Source organism: Merops nubicus, unplaced genomic scaffold, assembly GCF_000691845.1.
Source record: "Merops nubicus isolate BGI_N331 unplaced genomic scaffold, ASM69184v1 scaffold4655, whole genome shotgun sequence".
Classification (NCBI taxonomy): Eukaryota; Metazoa; Chordata; class Aves; order Coraciiformes; family Meropidae; genus Merops; species Merops nubicus.
The window spans coordinates 14,210-35,141 of NW_008608823.1; the positions used below are offsets into that span (position 1 = coordinate 14,210).

A 20,932-nucleotide genomic window follows, 5' to 3' on the forward strand; every position below is an offset into this window, starting at 1 on the left:
AGCTGGAAGATCAAGAAATGCATGTGAGAGAACAAATACACAACTAACAAGTCTGTGAAGTAAGCTGCAAGTAATGCACATGAAGTTCTACAAGGAAGAACTAAAAAACCCATCAACACAACACAGTTTGGAAAATTAGATTACAAATTAGAACATTTTTAAATCAAGTAAAACAGTAAAAGCAGCAATAATAAAAATATAAGTCCTTCTCTATAAATATCACTCTTAAGGTGATTTTCTATTTTGACAATTCTAGTCATATTAAAACCATTAATGAAATAAAATTACTAGTGGGTAGACGGGAATTAGAAATATAATATCAAGGGAAATAACGAGTGGGATTTAGATATAAAAGATATGGCTACAGCTAGCAGTAAGAAATTCCAGAGAGATAATAGGTCCAACTATGTTAAAAACAGAAACACTTAAGGCAGAGAAAAATTAAACTGTTTTGTCAGACAAAAAAAAAAAAAAAAACAACTACTTGGAGGGATAAGTTTCCACATCACTACTTATACTCAATCATGAAACCTTGTCAGTAGCTGTCATTCACTTGAGACCAAGCTAAATGACAATTCAAATTCTTCATTATTAAAATAGTTCAGTTAGTCACTGTTGACCAAAAATACTGTATTTGCTACTGTGTAAGGCCAATACTATGCTTGCAATAAAGCATAACAGAAGTCACAGTATACAGAATGAGTTTTATGTGGGAAGCATATTATGCATGGAAGATTTGGAAACTGCAGCTGTAAGGATCGAGACATGAAAATGTGATGAAATCTGTAGCTAAAACTGAATTTTTTGTTTGTAATGTTAGAAACTATATTACTAATATACCTCAGTATTTTGGATTAAAAAATCTTCCAACAGTGATGAAAAAGGGAAAAATACAACTTAAATACTATGTAGAATCACAATGTAAACAACTCTAAGTCCACTTTCAGCAGTAATACTAGAACCTGGATCTCATTTGGTCTTCAAGCTTGTAATCTTCAATGTATTATATATATAAAAAAAAAAAAGTAATGTTTCTTCAAGCCTACTTTAAGCTGAGACAGGTCACACATAAGTTAAGATACTTGCTTTTGTCTCTGCCATTGCCCCATCAAAAGAACTGCACAACAGGAAGAGGAACAGGTTCATATGATATGTGCACCATCTGGAATGTCAAGGTGTGTCTGACTGCATCTCACGCAAGTATCAGGCACATGCTAATACACATGCCTGAACATCACAGAAAAAAAAAAATCTGAGTCTGTGACATCACCATCTGCATTTAAACCATTTCCAATCCTTGACCCAATCTGTCTCACTTTCCCTTCAGGAAAAACAATGGGAGATCAATAAAGCATTTGCCAATTCCCATCATATGGTGAATATCACAGAACACGTTTATCTGCCATTACTAATGTCTCCTACTCAATAGTCACTAGTGTAGCCCAGCTACAGCATTCAGTTTTAAAAGACTTGTAATTTGTCTTACCTCTGTCAAAGTTATACTGCTGGGAAATGATTTCTCCCCAGTATTTAGCACATTCTGCAGACAGCTTCTTTGGTTTATCTAGACGACGAATTGCTAAAGCTTGGATGTGTTTTTGGAAGGCCTCTTCTGTCATATCTTCTATGCATTTCTCCATAGTTTTTAAGAACGCTTCAACTCTGCTTTCTAAATAGTGTGGTGGCTTTTCAGACTGGATGATAAATCGCAGCCCTTGGATGCCGTTTGCCCGACGAGGACCACTGAACACAATGTAACCTTTGCAAAACAAGAATAGTCACAAAAATTAAAAGAATCTCTTGTTCCAGCATTAAGTTTGCCAAACATAGCATGTCTGACAGGAATGCAATTTTATGCTGTTTAATTCTACATGATATATGAAATATTGCAGGTTTTCACTATATGCCACCATGTTGTATTTTAAAACATCTTTATTTCACTGAGGTAAATACCAGTTCTGGGAAGAGGTGAGGAGGAGATGAGGCAGACCAAGAAAGAACAAAATGAACTCTGCCATCAGGATTAAGTAAACAGAAATTAAGCTGTACTCTAGTGCTTCATTAGATTCAACATTAGGAAATTAATATTTTTTTTGTAACTTCTAATCTGAATTCTCTTTGCTGCAATGTAAGGCCACTGCTTCTCATCTTATCATTTAGATACAAAGAAAATATTTTTTCCTTTCTTTCTGTTACAGCTTCTGCTTATCATCAAATGATTTGGGTTGGAAGGAATCATCTAGTTCTAACCCCCCTATCCATCTTTCCTCTAGGTCCCCTTTAAGTACTGGAAGGCCTCTAAAAGGTCACCCTGAACAACCCAGCCTCTCTCAGGCTGTCCTCACAGGGCAGGTGTTCCAGCCCCTGATCCTCTTCACGGCCTTCCACTGGACCTGCTCCAACAGGTCCATGCCTTTTGTGTGCTGGGGGCCCCAGAGCTGAACGCTATACTCTAGGTGTGGTCTCATGAGGGCAGAGCAGAGGGAGAAAAATCACCTCCCTTAACCTGCTCACCGCAGTTCCTTTAGTGCAGCTCAGGATGCAAGTGGCTTTCTGGGCTGCGAGCACAAAATACTGGCTCATATGCAGTTTTTTTCATCCACCAACATCCCCAAGTCCTTCTCCACAGGGCTGCTCCCAATCCCTTCATCCCCCTGCCTGTATTTGTGCTTGGGATTGCTCCAGCCCAGGTACAGCACTTGGTCTCGCTGAACACCACAAGGTTTGCACTGGCCCATCTCTCAAGCCTGTCAATGTCCCCCTGGATGGCATCCTTCCTCCCCAGCATGTCAACCACACCACACAGCTCGGTGTGTTGCCCTCAAGCTTGCTGAGGGTGCACTCAATCCCATTGTTCATGTAAGCGTTTCTTCAGTCACCTTCCCCTCTTTTAATAACATATCTATCACATTTCAATCTTTTAAATGTTGTTATATAACTCTCAAACCATTGTCAGAACTGGACATGATATTTCAAAGTCCTTACTTGAACAATATTTGGGTGTGTATCTCAGAAGCTCCCATTTATATACCCCAGCATTTTACACAGCAGCATGACACTGCTTTACATTCTACCTCTGATTCACTATAACCTGTGGATTGTTTTCTACAGAACCACTACCTAGCCAGCTGCTTCCTAGCTTGATCTGTGCCATTGATTATTCTTGCCAAACTTCTCTTACTCAATTGCATCTTATCTTCATTTGAGTCATGTTTCTAAAATGTCAAACTAGCTCTGAATTCTAATTCTAATTCCATCTTCCCACACACTTGCAGCCCTCTCACAGCCTAGTATTATCTGAATATTTAGTAAGTATATTCACTCTTCTATCATCCAGAGTTTTGATGAAAATACTAAACAGCACTTGATCACAACAGAGCTCTGCAGAACACCATTTTTCAAATGAACTACTCTTAGCTATTCTTCAGTCATGACTTTCCACACAGTCTGGCATTCAAATGTGTAGCACTTCCATCTATGCTCCTTTCATACTACCAAGAAGAAACACACACCATCACCAGTTCCACCCATGCTGCCAAACTGCTGTTATATCAGAAAGTTAGGTTAGTTTGCTCTGAATTTCTCCAGTAATGGTTACCTTCTATGAATTTAAAAGGAGTTTGGTAACTTATTTTGTATTTTCCAGGAATTAGCATTAAGCTGACTGATCTGTAGTTTCCCTGCTCTTCTCTTTTCTTTCTAAGGAAATATACAATATTTACCCTTGATTATTTTTTCCAGTGCCTCATCCATCATCCACAAATTCTCAGTTATAAGACTTGTAATTCCAGTATTTAATAAACTTTTTCCCCCCCCCAGGTAATGTAGAGGTCATCATGCCAGCTGTGCAGTGCTGGACACATGCAGTTCGTTCACACCGATTCCCCCTCTCTTCCTTAGCTGTTACTTCCAGCTTCTATACAAAACTAGCCACCAGCACATTCCAAAAGCCTACTAAATAACCTGGGTCCTTCCCTGTTCTCAGCAGATACCTAGATAATTAAAATCCCTGTGATAAATATGGCACATCTGATTCTGTTAGATGCTCACAAAAGTCTAATGTCACCTGGTAGTTCACAGTCATCACATTGAGACACTCACCTGCCTCTCACCTTTGGAAAAACAGTACTCTTCCTCATCAGTATTTCAACCATGTAAACTGTCATGTCAAGTCTCTGCCTCTCCTTGTTACCATGTTTGGAATAACCTTACCAGTTCTCAGTCTTACTGGTTCAAGTAACAATTATTTGTGAACAGCTGTACTCTTAAAAAGCCTGACATAGATTTAGCTACCAACATGGCATCTTACCATTACCCATACAGCAACATTCTTAAGATAGGGCTTATGAATCATCAAATGCATCTGGAATTAGGATCACAAGCAGAGAAGATCAAACTACTACCGATTCTTTAAGAAGACCTAAAACTTAGGAAACTGATCTAATCTCCTTTTGGTAAAAAAAATTAGATATGCAATTGTCTGTACAGTGGTAAAACTTTTTGTTAAGCCAGAGCTGGTTTCATATATTTCAGGCTTATCTTAAACACTGTGCTTGCTTCTTCTCAATTTAGAGTCTGTGCACAGTAACATTTATTTGAGTCATCAGCAGTTAAAATGATTTACATTTACCAAGTGCCCTTCAAATAGCATTCACTAAGCAGGGAAAGAACATCTCATCATGTCTTATGCGTGTGAGTGTGTGTGCACGTGTGTATACAGACACACAGTCACTATGGGAAAACTTACCTAATTGTTCCTTGGTGCGCAGAGTATTGAAGCATGGTTCTGAGATAATTTGACAAAAGAGTTCCAAAAACATATTCTCAGAAGTGCTCTGCATGTCTGTCTGGTAATATATTTCAATGCCACAATTGTTATGAACTTCGTTTCTCTGTTGATAGACAAACCAGCCTCCTAAAAGACAAAGTTAAACCATTGCCGTTCATGAAAATGCACATTCTTACTGTCCACAATTAAAACGATAATGGTCTATCACTTGTGCAATGGAATCATAATAAATGGTTTAGAACTGTTAAAACAAAATTTCCACTAACAGCATACCTTTCATGAAACAAGTAAAGAAAAGATTATTTTAATACATCAAAATGACATAGCTTGAGCATATCAGCAAGTAAATTGCAACTGGCTGCTGCTTCTCAAACTGGAAGCTAGAAACTGGCTTCTTCCTCCATGGAACTGGAAGGGAATTCTGCATTGCCTCTATTAGGTAAATAGTTTCAAAAGACATTTGTCAGAAACATTTAGGAACATAGAAGATAATTCAGCATTTAATACCAATAGCTTCTTTGGTATACGGTAGTTTCCACAGGCTGAAGACCAGCTATAGGTAATTGGCTTTGGCTGTATAGCTACATCATCATGCCTGTGTAGCTCCCAGCAATTCCTTCAACCTCCTTTCTTATATATAAGATTTTTATGCACAACACAAGTAAAATTATATAAACACTGTGAGACCAAAAGAATTTCTATTAGAAATAATACAAAGTTACATGTGTAAGAGCTTTTAGTTTTCTCAAAAAGCAAGAGTCATTTAGGACAATCCTTCATCTTCATTCACCTTGACATTCAATGGTCAATTAACACTCCTAAGTGCTCAAAGAATGATGCTTATTCAAATGTATATACTACTTGTAGCAGAGAGTGGGACAGGGATCTTATTTCCATAAATCCTATCAAGTGAATTAGGACTGAATCACAGAATGTTTTGGGTTGGAAGGGACCTTAAAGATTATCTAGTTCCAACCCCTAAGAAGCCTAATTTACACACACAGATTGAAAATTAAAACTGATTTGTTTTCATGTACCCTAGAAAGATGATATATTAGTGTATGACTTTATTAACAAACCACACCCCAATTATGTGTTTAAAGTTTAAAATAACCTGATTTCAAGAAAAACTCCTAGCAATAGGGTAAAATTAATTTTAAAATGCCATTAGCAAATGGAGAATCTCAATTTAATGTGCATTAAAAAACTGTAAATAAATCATTTAACTTACTGTCAGGAAGTTGCACTTCTCTGTATCTCACTAGCTGACTGGGAAGGAGTGGCTTTGTATGGGCATGCTCAATGAGTGTGTCCTCAACCATCTGCATAATTCCTAATGCAGCCTGGAAGAGAAATCCAAGAGAATTTTTAACAATCATTAGTTATTCTGTACTTAACAGCAGGATAACACTTTCCAACTATTGATGGTGACATGAGAGAAAAGAAAAAGGAAAAAAAAAAATTAAATCAGGGTCAGAAAGTATACTTAAGAAAAATATAGTAGAAGTTAAGTAGATGATAGGAAGTAGGGGCTTGGTAGACAAGGGGTTTGCAATTGGGTTTGGGTTTTTTTCCACTTTTATCTTGTCTGCATGTTTAACTACTACTATTCTCTCCAATACTTCTGAAATTAAAGTTCAATGGGCTTATCTTCTCTTCCCATCACCATTCTGATGTACTCACATTTCAAAGATTCTAAACAAGATACCTACAATATACGTTTGCAAAGCAAATGACATCTCAGCAGATGGAATTTTTAATTTTAATCTGGTCATTCAGCTATATTTCAAAAAAAATTGAATTTCATATACAAATGTGTAAGAAATAGAGGGGAAAAAGTGACACTATTTTTGACATTTCTCCAAATGAAAAATACTCCATAAAATTAAACAAAAAAAGTTTAGAGATCATCCTTGAAAAATAAAACTTTGTGCATCCAGTGCTAGTGGCACCTGCATCTTTGTAGTGTTCTGCTCCTTACTATTTAACATTCTCCTTCATAAATTCAGCAGTGACTAGCAGTGTTTGTAACATCTCTTGCTAGTAAAGTATCGCATGACTGGTATGACAGAAATACTGTTATACCAGCCCTACAACAAAGGAATGCAAAAACATACAAGAAAGTTACCATATTTTTGTACTGGTACACGTATTCAAATATTTGGGTAGATTTCCTATGCAAATACAAACCGTTAATTATTTTAATGAAAGATGTAACAAACACGTGATTTTTACTCCCAACTGAGAGCTGACACTTATTTCTAACGGCCCACCATTCCTGTGTAGCCTTGCGCAAAGTACTTGATTTGGGAGGCTCTCAGATCCTTACATCCTCGCTAGTTAGCCTGAAACTTTTAAATGGAAAAGCAGGATCTGCAGCACATTGCTCCTTATAGCAGCTTGATCATATGACAGTAATGACACACAACAGACTTTAAAATATTTAGATCATAAGTTGCTTTTTATTGAAGTTCCAAGAGCAACAGAAGGGCAGCACTTACCCTAGTAAATCTAAAGTGGAAAAAAAATTACACTACAATACTCCCATAAAGATAAAAAAGTATGAAATCAAATTATGAAATCACATTTGGTAAAACTGCTTTAATATCTGAGAAGATGAAACTAGTCTTCAATTCGTCATGCTGCTTTTAAATAAAAATTGTTTTACTAAAAAGAAGTATCACACCAACCTGTTTTGTTATATTGCCATGGAGAAGCGCTTCAATGTGTAACCGTGACAACAGTTGAGCTATAAAAGCCTTGAGGCGGGGAAGAGTGACATCTGGAATAGATATTTAGACAGTTAAATCAATTATATACATTTTTACATTAAGGAGTGCCTAACTCATCATTAGATATACTGCATTTCTCAGAGGAAAAGAATCTCATCATCACAAAAAGATGAATCTCTCCTTAAACATGCAACACTGGCAAGTTTCCAGGTCTAAATAACAGCACTCATCATATAGCTTGTTTTGGTTAGAATTCACATACTGTCTGACCCAGATTCCAAAAGGAAAAGGAAAACTAAAGCCTTCTTTCCAATCATGCTGAACAAACGTTCACCCTCCAGAGAAAACAGCTGCAATCACTCAGGTGGTGTTCCAAGATAAAGCTTTAGTTATTAACTAACCAAGCAGCATGTGGCTGATAGAGCTCAAGAAACACATTGTGCATTTACCATCCAGACTGAAAAAAGAACCTCAACTCAAATATGGTGTTTTGATAGTATCTTTGTAATAAATAATACACAAGAAAAATGTTTTGCAATGTATCTCAGAGTACACACACATACACACATTCTATGTTAGCCTGTCCCTGCAAAACAGTTTTCATATATAATGCAGAGCACAGTTTAATATACAGAATCAATGGAATAAGAGAGGAAGCATGGTTCAATGGATGGTGAATTCATCCCAAAGTCAACATCTACATTCTTACTTTCCTGACACTGCAAGAATACCCACATTGTATCACCAAATCTATCAATCTCTCATTCTGTCATTTTCTCAGCTAAAATAAAAACTAACAATACTGGTGTATTTCACAAGATTTTTGGAAAGACAAATGCAATCAAGATTATGAGGTCACCCAGATAATTCAGTGGTGGATACATACATATCTAACAGATTTTTTATTTGTATCAGAAAAACCTATACTGTGCTTATTGGTCTTTTCCTCTCTTAGAAGGGGTAACTGACTGCAAATAAAAAAAAAATAATTTCTACATTGATTCAAAACTGATTTTCTAACCTGACTCCAAACCAACTTTTTATTGCTGTATAATCCTAATCTTAATTTTTGCTCAAGATCTGCTTATTAATAGTGCAAAATATTATGATCACATTGATGTAAAAGAGGGTAAGAGGACAAACAAAATTTAAAAAGTAAATCCCACAAACTCTCCATATTCTAGGCAGATTTCCAGCAGTGCTAAGTAGACACCATTCCTTTCTAGCCATTTTTAGGCTGAATACAGTAGCATTCATCTTATAAAGACAATATACACACAGAACAGAAAAACTCTTATTTTTTTCAAAATTCAGCAGTCTAATATTAAAGAAGGAATGATCTACATGCAGCTGAACCCACCACCGTGAAAATCAGCATGAGTTTTGTCAGTCGACTTTGCAGGCGGCACTTCACCACTGCGAATCTCAGAGATACGTGCAACCATTCAAGAAACTATAGAACTAAACATTTATATTCCTGTCCTGGAGACATCCTGTAGGAAAAACACACACCCCTGTGTAGTGAATGAAGCCGTGTTCAGCATCACAGCTTTGAACAGTATGGTATGTGTTGGTCTTTGACAACTGAGGGTATGTGTATGCAGGGCTCCCTTGAATAAAGGGCAGTGTTCAAAACAGGCAAAATCAGTTTAAGAATAAGACATTTTTCATATGAAAATATAAAGATAATAAAGTTCCAAACGGGCAAAACATTACCATCTAGAGCTTCTTTTAATTCATCTTTGGTCCAAGCAACTTCTGTCATCAGGAGTCGGAGATAATACATTGCGTGCTGGTGAGGCTGTTCAGCCCTGAAGTTGTTAAGTGATCTCATGTACTAAAACAAAATAATCAAGTTCAAATTATACAACTCTATTTCTATGCATAAAATATTAACCTTGCACTCTCAAACTCTGCGTACCATCAGAAAGACACGTTTTAAAAGTGAAGAACATTCTCTTGCTTGTTAGGCCTGTTAAAAAAATTGTGTTAAATTACCCTAGTAATAGTGTGGGCTTCCAAGCCTATGGATTAAGCAGTAACCATCAACATAGTTGAAATGAAGATGAAATCCAACTTCCCATAAAATTAATGATTGGAAATTAAATTATTGCAGTTAGACCTAAATAAGCTTTTAGATCAAGTTGCTCTACCCAGGAAATATGCATTCTGTGATGACTGCTTGGGAATGGGATAGAAGAATACTGCCAACAAAAAATGTTTTTTTTCTAGCTGCTTTCTTGGGATGACTTGGTTAGAAAAATACAAGAGCATTTGGGAGATTCTTTGCCTGGATAAAGGAGCTAGGAGAGAAGAATCACTGGGTTTCTCTAAAGAAACTCCTTTCTAGTACAGCTGCACCTCTACAAAAAAAGCAAATCCTTTTTTCTCTACAAGAGGAACCAGAAAGTGCCAACTAATAGTCTTGGCAAGCTAGGATGATTTCCAGTACAGGAGAGAAGGAACTCATTTCAGGGCACATGAGTGCAAAATGGTGAGCATCAGGTTGCTGAGGATGTGCCTTTCTATCTGTTTCAAGCAGAAGCCGGTATTTCCCTTATCTATTAGGTGTACGTCTGAAAAACTGCAATCTTGCCATCTGATTTGACTTTTTTATATTTTGTCCTTGTTACACATACATAAAAGGCCTACGTAGCAAAAGGCTATAAAATGACAACATTCATAATACAGAGACAAAGTTCAAACAAACTGTAAAAACAGTCAGGGAAACATATTAAACTAAAAGAAAATAATCCAAAACAGAGCATTCACAAACCTGTGGGCTGGATTTTTTTACCTTGGCATTTGGCATATCCAGGTAAAACATTCCAAATTATTATATCTTAGTTACATAAAGCCCTAAATAAAGCGATGTTATAATAAATCTACCTCATATTTCATGTTCAGCTGCTCAGAATTTCCTACTGAACAGTAATGAATTAAAGATGGCCCTGGTGTCTGTCTAGGCCAGTCACCTCTTCAAAAATTACCAGCAGCAGAGGATTGAAGTAAAACTATAAACGGATGGTGTGACCTTCCCTACAGCCCCAGTTCTCCCATCTACTGCAAACTCTCTAGGGCAGAAGTAAGCCTGTTCCCCCACACCTGGCTCAACCCTGTGCACTCATTTATAATTCCATGACAACTCATTGCTGTGTGTGCCAATACCTAACTGGTTAATTTCCTTTGTTTTACCTGTCCTGCTCTAAAGAAAGACTCAGAAGAACAATTCTGTAGCTTGTTTGGCTTAGCAAATATAATCGCTGTTCATAAATTTACCTCAGGAGATAAAAATAAATAAATAGAACTTACAATTGATCTATATAGATCAGCCATTAAATTCAGGAAGTGAGACTTCCAGAAATCAGCAGGTACTTAACCAGCTGGTTACTTTTGCACCAAAGGACCTTGCTCCAGGAGCAGTGCTCCTCTTCTTCACTTCTGGGGGGGATTAAATGTTACAAATCTTTTTTGCCTTCTGCCTTCATTCATTTTGCACTTCTTTTATAGCTAGATGCTACTATGGCCTTTCCAAAAGGTAAAATGGGATATAAAGATAAGATTTCCTCCTGTCTCCCCTTTCTTAGATTGCTACTCCTATCAAAGCAAGTTGCAATCACTTGATCATTTCTAAGACAGACCAACTGAATGAAGGTTCCAGGGCCAGCTATTTTTAACTGAAGAATGCAACATAAAAACTCGAGGGAACTCACAGCCACAAAAAGACAGACAAAAGAAAAAAAGCTTCTGGAGTCCCAGTGAGACAGACTTTCACTCTGTACTTCCATGGATAAGCAGCCTTCAGATCTCATTTCAAGTCAATACATTCAATTTTAAATTATTCCAAAAACGTAGATTTCTGATGTAGCTTACCGCTTCCTTGATAATTTCAAATCTTTTTTCATCAATCTCAAAAGTAGCCATTTTCTCAATGATCTTCTTGAGCAAGATATGTTGCTTGTCATTATAACCTTTTACAGAAAGCTATGGAAAAAGCGCATAATTTGCTTTAAATGTGGAAGACAAACTAATAAAACAATTACTAAGTCTTGTATAATTTGATGAACAATACACTTTTCAAAAGTTACTTTCAATTCAACGTTACTCAACATTAACTCATTCTCAAGTAAAATCTTTTTACCCATCATCTAAAGATAGCTGACAAATATAGCATAAAAAGGCAGACAATTAATGTAATTTCATGATAATGTAAGAAAATTGCACTCACAATACAGATTTTTAAATTAGCACAAGTATTGAGCCCAGTCAGTAAACTGTATATTTGGAGCACTGAAATGGTTTTCCTGTAGGTTTCTCATTTTAGTAATGAAAAATAGATTCACAGCCTTCTTAAATATTCTCTTCAATTTACTTTTTACCTTGTTTCATGTTTATCTTGTTGCTCAAAAAACAAATTTTACATAAGTGGAAATAAGCAGTACTACAAGAAAAGAGATACTGTCAACAGCAGCAAAATTTATAGGCAGGATGGTGCTGAGCTGAAACACCAAGGTAGTTAGTCTACAGTTGTAATAAGATATTGATCTGATCACATCAGATATTGAAAGTACACATGAAATAAACTTGGTCATTTAAAAAAACAACATTAAAACTTAAAAATTGCTATATAATTGCATCAAGCTACAGAAAATTTGTCTAGTGAAAAAAGGCATTAGAAGGTCTTCTGGGGGAACAAAAACTTACAAGCATGCTATATTGATATAGGAATTTCATTTTTGCAATTTAACAATTAAGGGTAAAACTAAATTTTAGGACACAAACTGATGTACAGCTGAAATATACCTGAACCATTAATTTGAAGAAAAAGCTATCCTAAAAATATAAGATTTATGGCAAAAACTGTTGATCACCATGGGTGACTGTTTTCAGTGTAGCAACTGTCCTCAAAGTGTCAACACTTTACAGTTACACCTATTGACTATTAAACTTCCCATGATATAGAAAAGAGTATTAGAAGTTCCCAGATATCAGAATCGAGAAAACTGAGTTTTATATGTGAAAATAGAATCTTTACAGTCAAAGTGTATAAAAGACCCTACAAAAAAAAAAAATCAGTGAATATTTAAAACAACTCTAAACTTTTACAATGTGACTAAAAAAAATGAAGAAAATTACACGCATGCATACCCCCTGCCTTGTGGGGTTTTTTTTTGTTTTTTTTTTTGTTTTTTTTTTTTTTTTTAAGGGAATTGTCTGACCACAGAAACATCAGCAAACTTTGAAACTGAGAAATTAATGTTAACAGGAATTTTTTTTTTTTTTCAATGAAAAACTAAAGAAAAATTGCAGCACTGTCTTTCATACAGAAAACAAAGACAATATACACTATATTCTCTTACTGAGATGCTTTGGAAAAATAATACTTCCACAGGAAATTTCAAAACACACTTCAGTATAAAATGATGGTTAATAAAAGCTTTTAACAGGACTTTAGGAGAGACTATTAAAATCCATCATAAATCTCATAGAAGCTGAGTAAGAAATAACCATTTATCATAACATCAAGTAAGTATTGACAGCACTTTAAAACAGATTACAAAACACGTACAAACACTAAGGAAAAGCCAGACATATCCAGCATTGCATTCTAAGGAACACATGCACAATCTGTTTCCACAGCTCACTACAGCAGATTTAGAGAATTATAACAAAATTTATAAAGTTGAGCTTCATTCAACAGAAAAGTTATTTTTTTTTATAGAAACCAGCAATAGTACTTCAAGATTACCATGCAAGCAAGTAAAAAAGTAAACTAGAATGCAACAACAGCACTGCACATGTTCACAAGACACTGCAATCTTAAACAGGTTACTCAGTACTGATTAAAATACAGTTGTGCTTTGCCTTTCAATTAATGAGATATATGCAAGGAAAAAAACATTAACCATCTCATTTAGAAATGCAGAAGTCAAATGTTTTCTCCAAGCTCAACAACTCCCAAGCTGTTTTATTTCCTCCTGGTTTTTTCTTACTTACAAGTATTGCATTCATTCCTGATGCAATGCCATAGACCAAACCTGAGAGGCGTGCTGCATATGTATACTCTTTTAAATCATCCTTCAATAACCTGATAAACAGGTATGTCATGTTGCAATGGAGAGGATCAGCATAAATGTAGCGACTAACAAAAAGAAAAACAAAAGAAATGCTTTGATACCTCAGGCAGTGACAAAGTAATGGATGAAGAAACATGACTGAAGAGTATGTATATGCAGCCTCATGATCAGTAGTTCTTGAATAGGAAAGCTGAAGTATACCATTTATTTAATAGCATGAAAAGGGGGTCTTCTATCCCCATCAGTCAGAAAGTTTTTTAGCTGATATCTGACAAACTGAAATAAATATGTAACCTTGGATTAGGGTTGCTTCTTTCTTTTTTTAAATGGAGGAACAAATCTTACAAAATTTCGTGAATGAATATAAAAATAAAGAAGAAAATTTGTTTAACATGAATGGAAAGATTGTTGAAGACTTTGAACAAAATTCAACTTAAAATTCAAATTAAAGAAAGGATGGTTAACCAAGATCAAAAGGAGGAGCAGCCTTAGACCCATTTTTAAAAATAAAAGTCCTTCCATCAAATCAATATAAAAAATGTTGATGAGTGGAAGTAGTTTTAAGGCTCTAAGCTTTTCCTTGATTTGGGTACTTACATACATCCCATAGACGGTATTTTGGAGATCATAGTTCAAGCCAGCTAGTTCTGCTGCATATGCATACTCGTTGAGGGAGTCTTTGAGTAGTTCAAGGTACAAATAGGCCATGTTACAATGCAAGGGATCCACGTAAGCAAATGGGCTGGAAGAAAATGTTGAAAGCAAAATATGTGGTTTAAAATTAATTTTCTGTTTCTTTTGGCCTTTTAAGTTTGATCTGAAGGAAACAATATTTACTGCGAGTATGCTGATGGATCCTGCTGTGAAGGATTGCTGTGTCAAAGCTAAGTATGAACATACATGAAAATAAATATTTAGCTTGCTTATGATTTGAGCAATGCCTAAATATACTGAATACTCCAGAGATATTCTCTTATTTGTGCTCACAAATCAAGACATGTTACATTTACTTTGCTGAACAGTGAGAATTCATCAGGAGTAAAATAAGCTAAATATGCTCTGAATAACCAAGAGATAATTTAACAGACTGTAATGAAAGCTCATGTGCTGAACGTTAATTTAATTAATACTTCTACACTATCAGGAAACAACAGTTTCCATTGCAAAAATGAAGATATTAGTAATTTCTGGCACAAAAAATATGCAGTACTTGCCAAGTTCAGCTCAGGAAAGAAGTTTGGCATATCCGTTTTCATACCACCATGATTTTTTCTATTATCTTTTTAATGGCAACAGCTATACAAGCTCTACTCTTGTATTAGAAGCATCTGATCACATATAAGACTATTGCAAATTTCTCAAAAAGAGAAATGCAACTCAAAGACTCAAGCCATGTTTCACGCCAACTGTTAAATATCTATGTTTTAAAGATATGCAAACTCAAGTTATTTGTAATATGATTGAGTATTCACTTCTAAAACTATTGAAGTTTATGTAAATTAATTATCAATTTCACAGAAACAATCAGTAGCATTTAAAACAATTTACTGTGAGGATATGGTTTACAAGTCAAGCTCATGCTATCTGCATTTATTAGCCCCAGTCAGTCACTAATGGTCATATTCAGAGACGTGGTACTATATGTTTATGCCTATATAGCACTGTATTTCATAGTGTATACCAACTCTAATGTTAAAGAAAAGACCACCACATTGCCACAACACGCATGTTGCTAACTTGAAAACAGACTGCAAAGATATTTTTAAATACCTTTCCTAGTAATTTTTAGTATTTTTTTTTCTTTTAGATGTAGGAAAGGAAGCATGGGAAAAGATTTTAAAAATAAATAAATTAACAAAAATCTCTTAGAGAAGCACAGCCTGCTATAGCTTGCAATCTTAGCCTAGGATATGCTTTTTTACTGTCACTGGATTAATTATTTTGGACTTGTGTAACTTAACCAAACAGGTCAGGTTTGATGTGGTTTTTGTTTTGTTTTGCTTTGGTTTTGTTTTTTTTTTTGTGTGTTTGTTTGTTTGTTTGGGTTTTTTTTTGTGTGTTTTTGTTGTTTTTTAAAAAACACCCACACACCTCTGATATCTGCATATCTCCCTACAATGAGAATTTCCAAAACTGAGCAATTTCAATATGCCCAGTGATGCAAAACCAATTAATATTAAATTTTTAAATAAGACTGAATTCAAAGCAAGATGTAGATCAATCTTATATTATCATAAATCTTCTTCCAAACTCATTATATTCTTTTTCATTTTGATACTAGAATAGAGACTTCACCAGTCTGAGCAATTACTACGTCCATATCACTTATAACTTCTGTATACTCATTTATCTGGCAAAAAAACACCAGGGAATTTTGAAAATGATGAAGACTTAGCAGACTTAAATCATTAATCCTCAAGAGAAAAATAACAGCAAACCATTATTACAACACAGTTCTGCGGGTTGTTTTCTATTACTGACAACTTAGTAAATAAATGCTAACTTCTAGGTTACCTTTTTTTGACTAGACTTGAAGAAGCAGAACAACTCAATATCTGATAGTATAATTGAAAAATCTTAAAGTCCAGCCTTTTCCTCTTTCAAAAAAAAAAAGCTGTAAAAGACACAACTGGAATCAACAGTGAAGTGTTGATCCTAGGTTACCTTATGAACAACTCAAGTTGCTTGAAAGCACCAAGTGTGTAGTTGAAAGTAATTAGCATTATATTTTTAACATCCATCTCTCTCAACCTTGAGGAATTTGGAAGTGCAGTTTATGACTAACTTCAGAAAGTTTTCAAAAACAGCAGCACATTACATTGTTATTTTGCTTCCTTTTTTAAAAGGACACTTGTCAAGTTCTTAAACCATAATTCATACAAAAGCAAAAGCTTATCATTCAGCCTAAAGAATGACAGAAAGTCCCATGGCCAGAGGGTTTTACTGGGGTGTTTCTTGAATGCAAGAGTTGTGCCACATAAGGGTTTTCCGTTTTGGAACAAGGCGACTTCAAGAAGTTCATATACTCAGATTGTTCCTACTGGTTTTGTATGTTTGATGGACAAATCACTCTCATCAACTTCCTCTTAATTAATCTACGGAGCAGTTACTGCTGTAACATCTGGGTCAGGAATTCTTCCAATGATTCATGATGATCAGGGCTCCAGGTAGAAAAAATCCTCCCCGTTTTTCCTATCTTACTGAAGAAGTCTGTAGTGTGAAGAAATTCTTGTAATCTTCTATATGGCAGCATAACCATCATGTTCTGATCTAGAACTGAGGTTACAACTTTTTATGAAAGCCCATGTTATTAAGATGGCTTTATTAACCAATTCACTGGGCCAAGACCTATGGGTAATGTCATCAAGTCTCACATATAGACACAAGACATTTCACCATTTTCTCCAGTGACTGTCAGTACCACCAGGCTCAAGAGAGCGATGTAGAATCTTCCTTAAATAGCAAAACGAGACAAACCTGCTTATTAAAACTTCTTCTGGAGATGATTATCCATTACTGTGAAAATATCCTCATATCCATTCATATAAAATTACCATATTATTTGTAACGAAAAGGAAAGAACCCTCATCCTCAATGTTAAGAAAAAAAAGACAACTTTTCACCTCTAACCACTCCTAGGAGGAAAGGAACATATAATTCCATTAATTTAGCCAGGAGAGCTCAAGCAAATCTGGCATTTTTGAAGGGCTCACTGAAAAGAAAGCACAAACCTAACTGGGAAAGATGAGCACCGGAGCTGAAAACGTCCCTCCTCATTGCAGAAGAGCTGCAAGAGCTGACCTTTGAAGGTCCCTTCCAACCCAAACCACTCTATGATTCTATGATATTGCGCATATGTGCATTTACATATAACTTTGTGTGCTCTACATAAAATCATTTATTATCTTTTAATAGTTCATACACTGGTATAGAGATTGGATCACTCATAGTTCATTTGGAATTGATTAAGAAATATAAAAAAAAAAAAAAACAGTTGTGTAACAAATTCAGTGTCCATCCATAAAATCCTATTTTGGATTTTGGCCAAACAGTGCAAGGGCAGGTCACGAGGTATAAACAAATACGGCAATTGTTGTTCTCTGAATAAGAGACACAAAATTGAAACAGTTGCTATGTTTGCTCTGTGGTTTCAAAATACAGTAAGAAACAGGAAATGCCCAGAGAACCTATTTTCCAAAAGTAGTACCAACACAAGTACTAAGATCTGACAAACTCTGAAAAATTCTCTCTCTACAATTCTGCCAAGAAAAAATTCAAGTGGCGAGTCAAAACAAGGACTCCACAGTGCATCTATGAGCACCTATCAGAGCCCATGTAATAGCTTTTCCAGCAGTATCACTGCTAATTTAATGAGGCCAAAGGAGGAGGGTTCCTGAAATTATCTTCCCTTTTTAGTAGCTCAGCACAGAAACAGCTACACTTTAAAGTCATCAATAGGGATTTTTTTTGGTTTTGTTATTTTTATTCAGAAATTAGAAATTATTACTTGAAAGGAACACTAAGAAGATACATCACCATGCTCACTTAAAAAAAAAAACAAACCAATAATTCTCCTGGGATGAAAATAATGCAAGACCAGAATTAACATACAGCACTTCAAATGCATCCTGAGGTTGGAATCTAATACTCATTGATACAGTGATGATTCATTGATACACTACACTGTTCTTCCAAAACAAAAAAATCAGTCGTTATTATCGGTTAACTAAAATCTCAATTTTAAGCACACAGAATATTACACAAGCAAATTAATACAAATTGAACCTGAAACCATTATCAGAATAGCACTTCACATAGAAAACTCTTTGAAAATAGTTCTGGTTTAGTCATTAATTAAAAATAATAAACACCCATTTTTAAAGATGTATATTACAATATATAGTAGGTCCTATTGGTAGGCACATTTCAGGTATAGCAAACAAAAATAGAATAAAATTTGTTTTAAATATTTTAGATCAATTTCTCCTTTGAATATAGATGGAGGACCTCAAACTGCTTGCTGCTCAAGTACTGCATAACTTACATGAGCCTTCCCACTATTTGTGTCTTATCACATACTTCCGAGCAAGGACAGACATTTTAAAGCCTCCACACATGCAAGAAAGTTCTTCCTACAGAAATGCAGATCCCCAGTATACAACACACTTTTGGAGAACAACTTATGTGATATACTTAACATTGCATACCTGAAAAATTCAAAGTTGAGACAAGCTTTTGGCAAAAAAAATTTGTCATCTTGCTTGAACCACAGTTTGCTCATAGCGGTATCCTGTGTCAAGAAAAGAGGTTAAGTCACCTAACTTTTAACTGTAATACATTACATTATTTTTTAAAAAAAGTCTCTTCATAATTTCAAATCTCAATTTACAACTTCCAAATACCACTCCACAACTACCTGAAAGGAGGCTGTAGTAAGGTGGGTGTTGGTCTCTTCTCCCAAGTAACCAGTGGTAGGAGGAGAGGAAATGGGGTTAAGTTATGCCAGGGGAGGTTTAGATTTGTTTTGGGAAGAATTTCTTTACTGGAAGAGTAGTGAAGCACTAGAACAGACTGCCTAGGCAGGTGCTGGAGCCACCATCCATGGAAGTGTTTAAAAAAAAAAAAAAAAAAAAAAAATGGGGATGTGGTAATTCAGGACATGTTTTAGTGGTCATGGTAGCGGTGGGTTGATGGTTGGATTTGGTGATCTTGGAGGTCTTTTTCCAACCTTAATGATTCTATGATTAGAGTTTCCCCTTAAATCCATACTCTCACTATGTACATTTGTGTATACATTCAATATCCTTATGGAGAGTCTCTTCTTGCCATATGTCACCTTAACAAGCAGTTAAATGGCTGCAGCATTGTGAATGAGCTTATGATCAAAACGGGAACTACTCCTCTAGAGCAGGAGTGATCAAAGACAAATACTGAGTTAGCTTCACAAAATTCCCCTCCAGGGCTGGCATTAAAAGATGTGCCGTTACGCAGCACCACAGCAGCATATATTCTTAGTCAAAAGCATGGAACTATAATTGTGTATCTAATGCTTTTAGTAAAAATATGAATGCATTACATTTTGTTTTCAAGTAAAGTTGGTTAACAATATTAATACAAAAAAAAAATTATTCATTAAAAAAACCCACAGCTTCTCACGACACCGTTTAGAATACCTCTTACATCAGGGACAGGGAAAGAAACAGTACAGCCTGTCCCATCATACTGAGACCTAATCCAAGAGATGGAGATCACTAACCACAGCCCAACCCCATATCCTAACTGCCCTCCCTCCTGAGGGTTGTGCCATTACAACTAGGATGACCTGGTGACATGCTCCCAGAGAGAATGGCCATCCTGTTCCTCCACTGATGCTTCCAGCTCTCCCTTTCTTCATAACACTGGTCCAGCCCATAGTGAGCTCACCAGCCATATAAAACAGCAGAAAAGTTGTGCTGTTTTTTTTGGACAGCTAATCTCTGCTGATTTAGTCCTTGCAATGTTTTGCTGTGGGATCAGACAAATACCAGGGCTCACAAAAGAAAATGGCACTGATATACAACTGTGCAGAAAATAAGGGATTCAAGCAAAATAGATAAATTCTGTCTCAGCAAGTACAGAAGATTAAAAACATTTTACCTCAGAAAACATATTTTGAAAGGAAAGGAAAAACCAAACCCAAATACATTTCTAAAGCAATCATGCCTTAAAGCAAATCTTTTTTGTGGATCAATTGCCTAGTTGCTACTGAGACACTGAAGGACCATCAAATTTCTGTAGCAGACCAACTAGTGTTACTGAACAGATCTGTAGTGTGTCTCCCTTCTGAGGCTTAAAGTTTCAGTTCAGGATGAACATAAACATATGCTCAAAGTCAAATGTCCTGTGCAGAACAAATATTCTTCCTGAAGGATATCTTTGCACTAAAGTATACATACTCATCTATTGTGCAAAAAATATTCCTTGTTGAGTATTCAAGTTGAACCACACATCGAACTGCAGAAGACTTTTCCTATTTATCCCCCAACTAAGCCTAAAACAGAGATGAGCATTAGCAAAGACAATTATGCTTTAGTAGCAACAAGTAATTTTAGTAAATTTTAGGTACTCAGAAAAACTGAGGTTTGCTAAACATATTGAGATAATGAAATGATGTTTCCAGGAGACTGGAGAGCGATGTTTATTTACCAGTTTACATCTCTCTCTGCCTTTTTCCATGCAATTACAAGCTTTTTCCATATACAGATACAGAGAATAGCCTTGTCTACACTCTCAACTTACTGAACACTGCTCCAAAAACACACACAAAAAAAGTGGTACTGATCCTTCTGCTGAAT

At 35.6% G+C, this 20,932-nt stretch overlaps 1 protein-coding gene across 1 annotated transcript in view; it reads right to left on the bottom strand.

The window, feature by feature from the left end:
* Positions 1-20,932, bottom strand: part of IDE (insulin-degrading enzyme) — a gene marked incomplete at its 5' end in the record, with an annotated part of 47,860 nt that overhangs the window by 5,475 nt on the left and 21,453 nt on the right. Inside the window, 8 exons of the mRNA XM_008940367.1 lie at positions 1,487-1,759; positions 4,748-4,915; positions 6,021-6,132; positions 7,480-7,571; positions 9,238-9,358; positions 11,395-11,505; positions 13,519-13,663; positions 18,806-18,888. Of these exons, the coding sequence (XP_008938615.1) occupies positions 1,487-1,759; positions 4,748-4,915; positions 6,021-6,132; positions 7,480-7,571; positions 9,238-9,358; positions 11,395-11,505; positions 13,519-13,663; positions 18,806-18,888 (1,105 nt within the window). The remainder of the gene's footprint in view (positions 1-1,486; positions 1,760-4,747; positions 4,916-6,020; positions 6,133-7,479; positions 7,572-9,237; positions 9,359-11,394; positions 11,506-13,518; positions 13,664-18,805; positions 18,889-20,932) is intronic.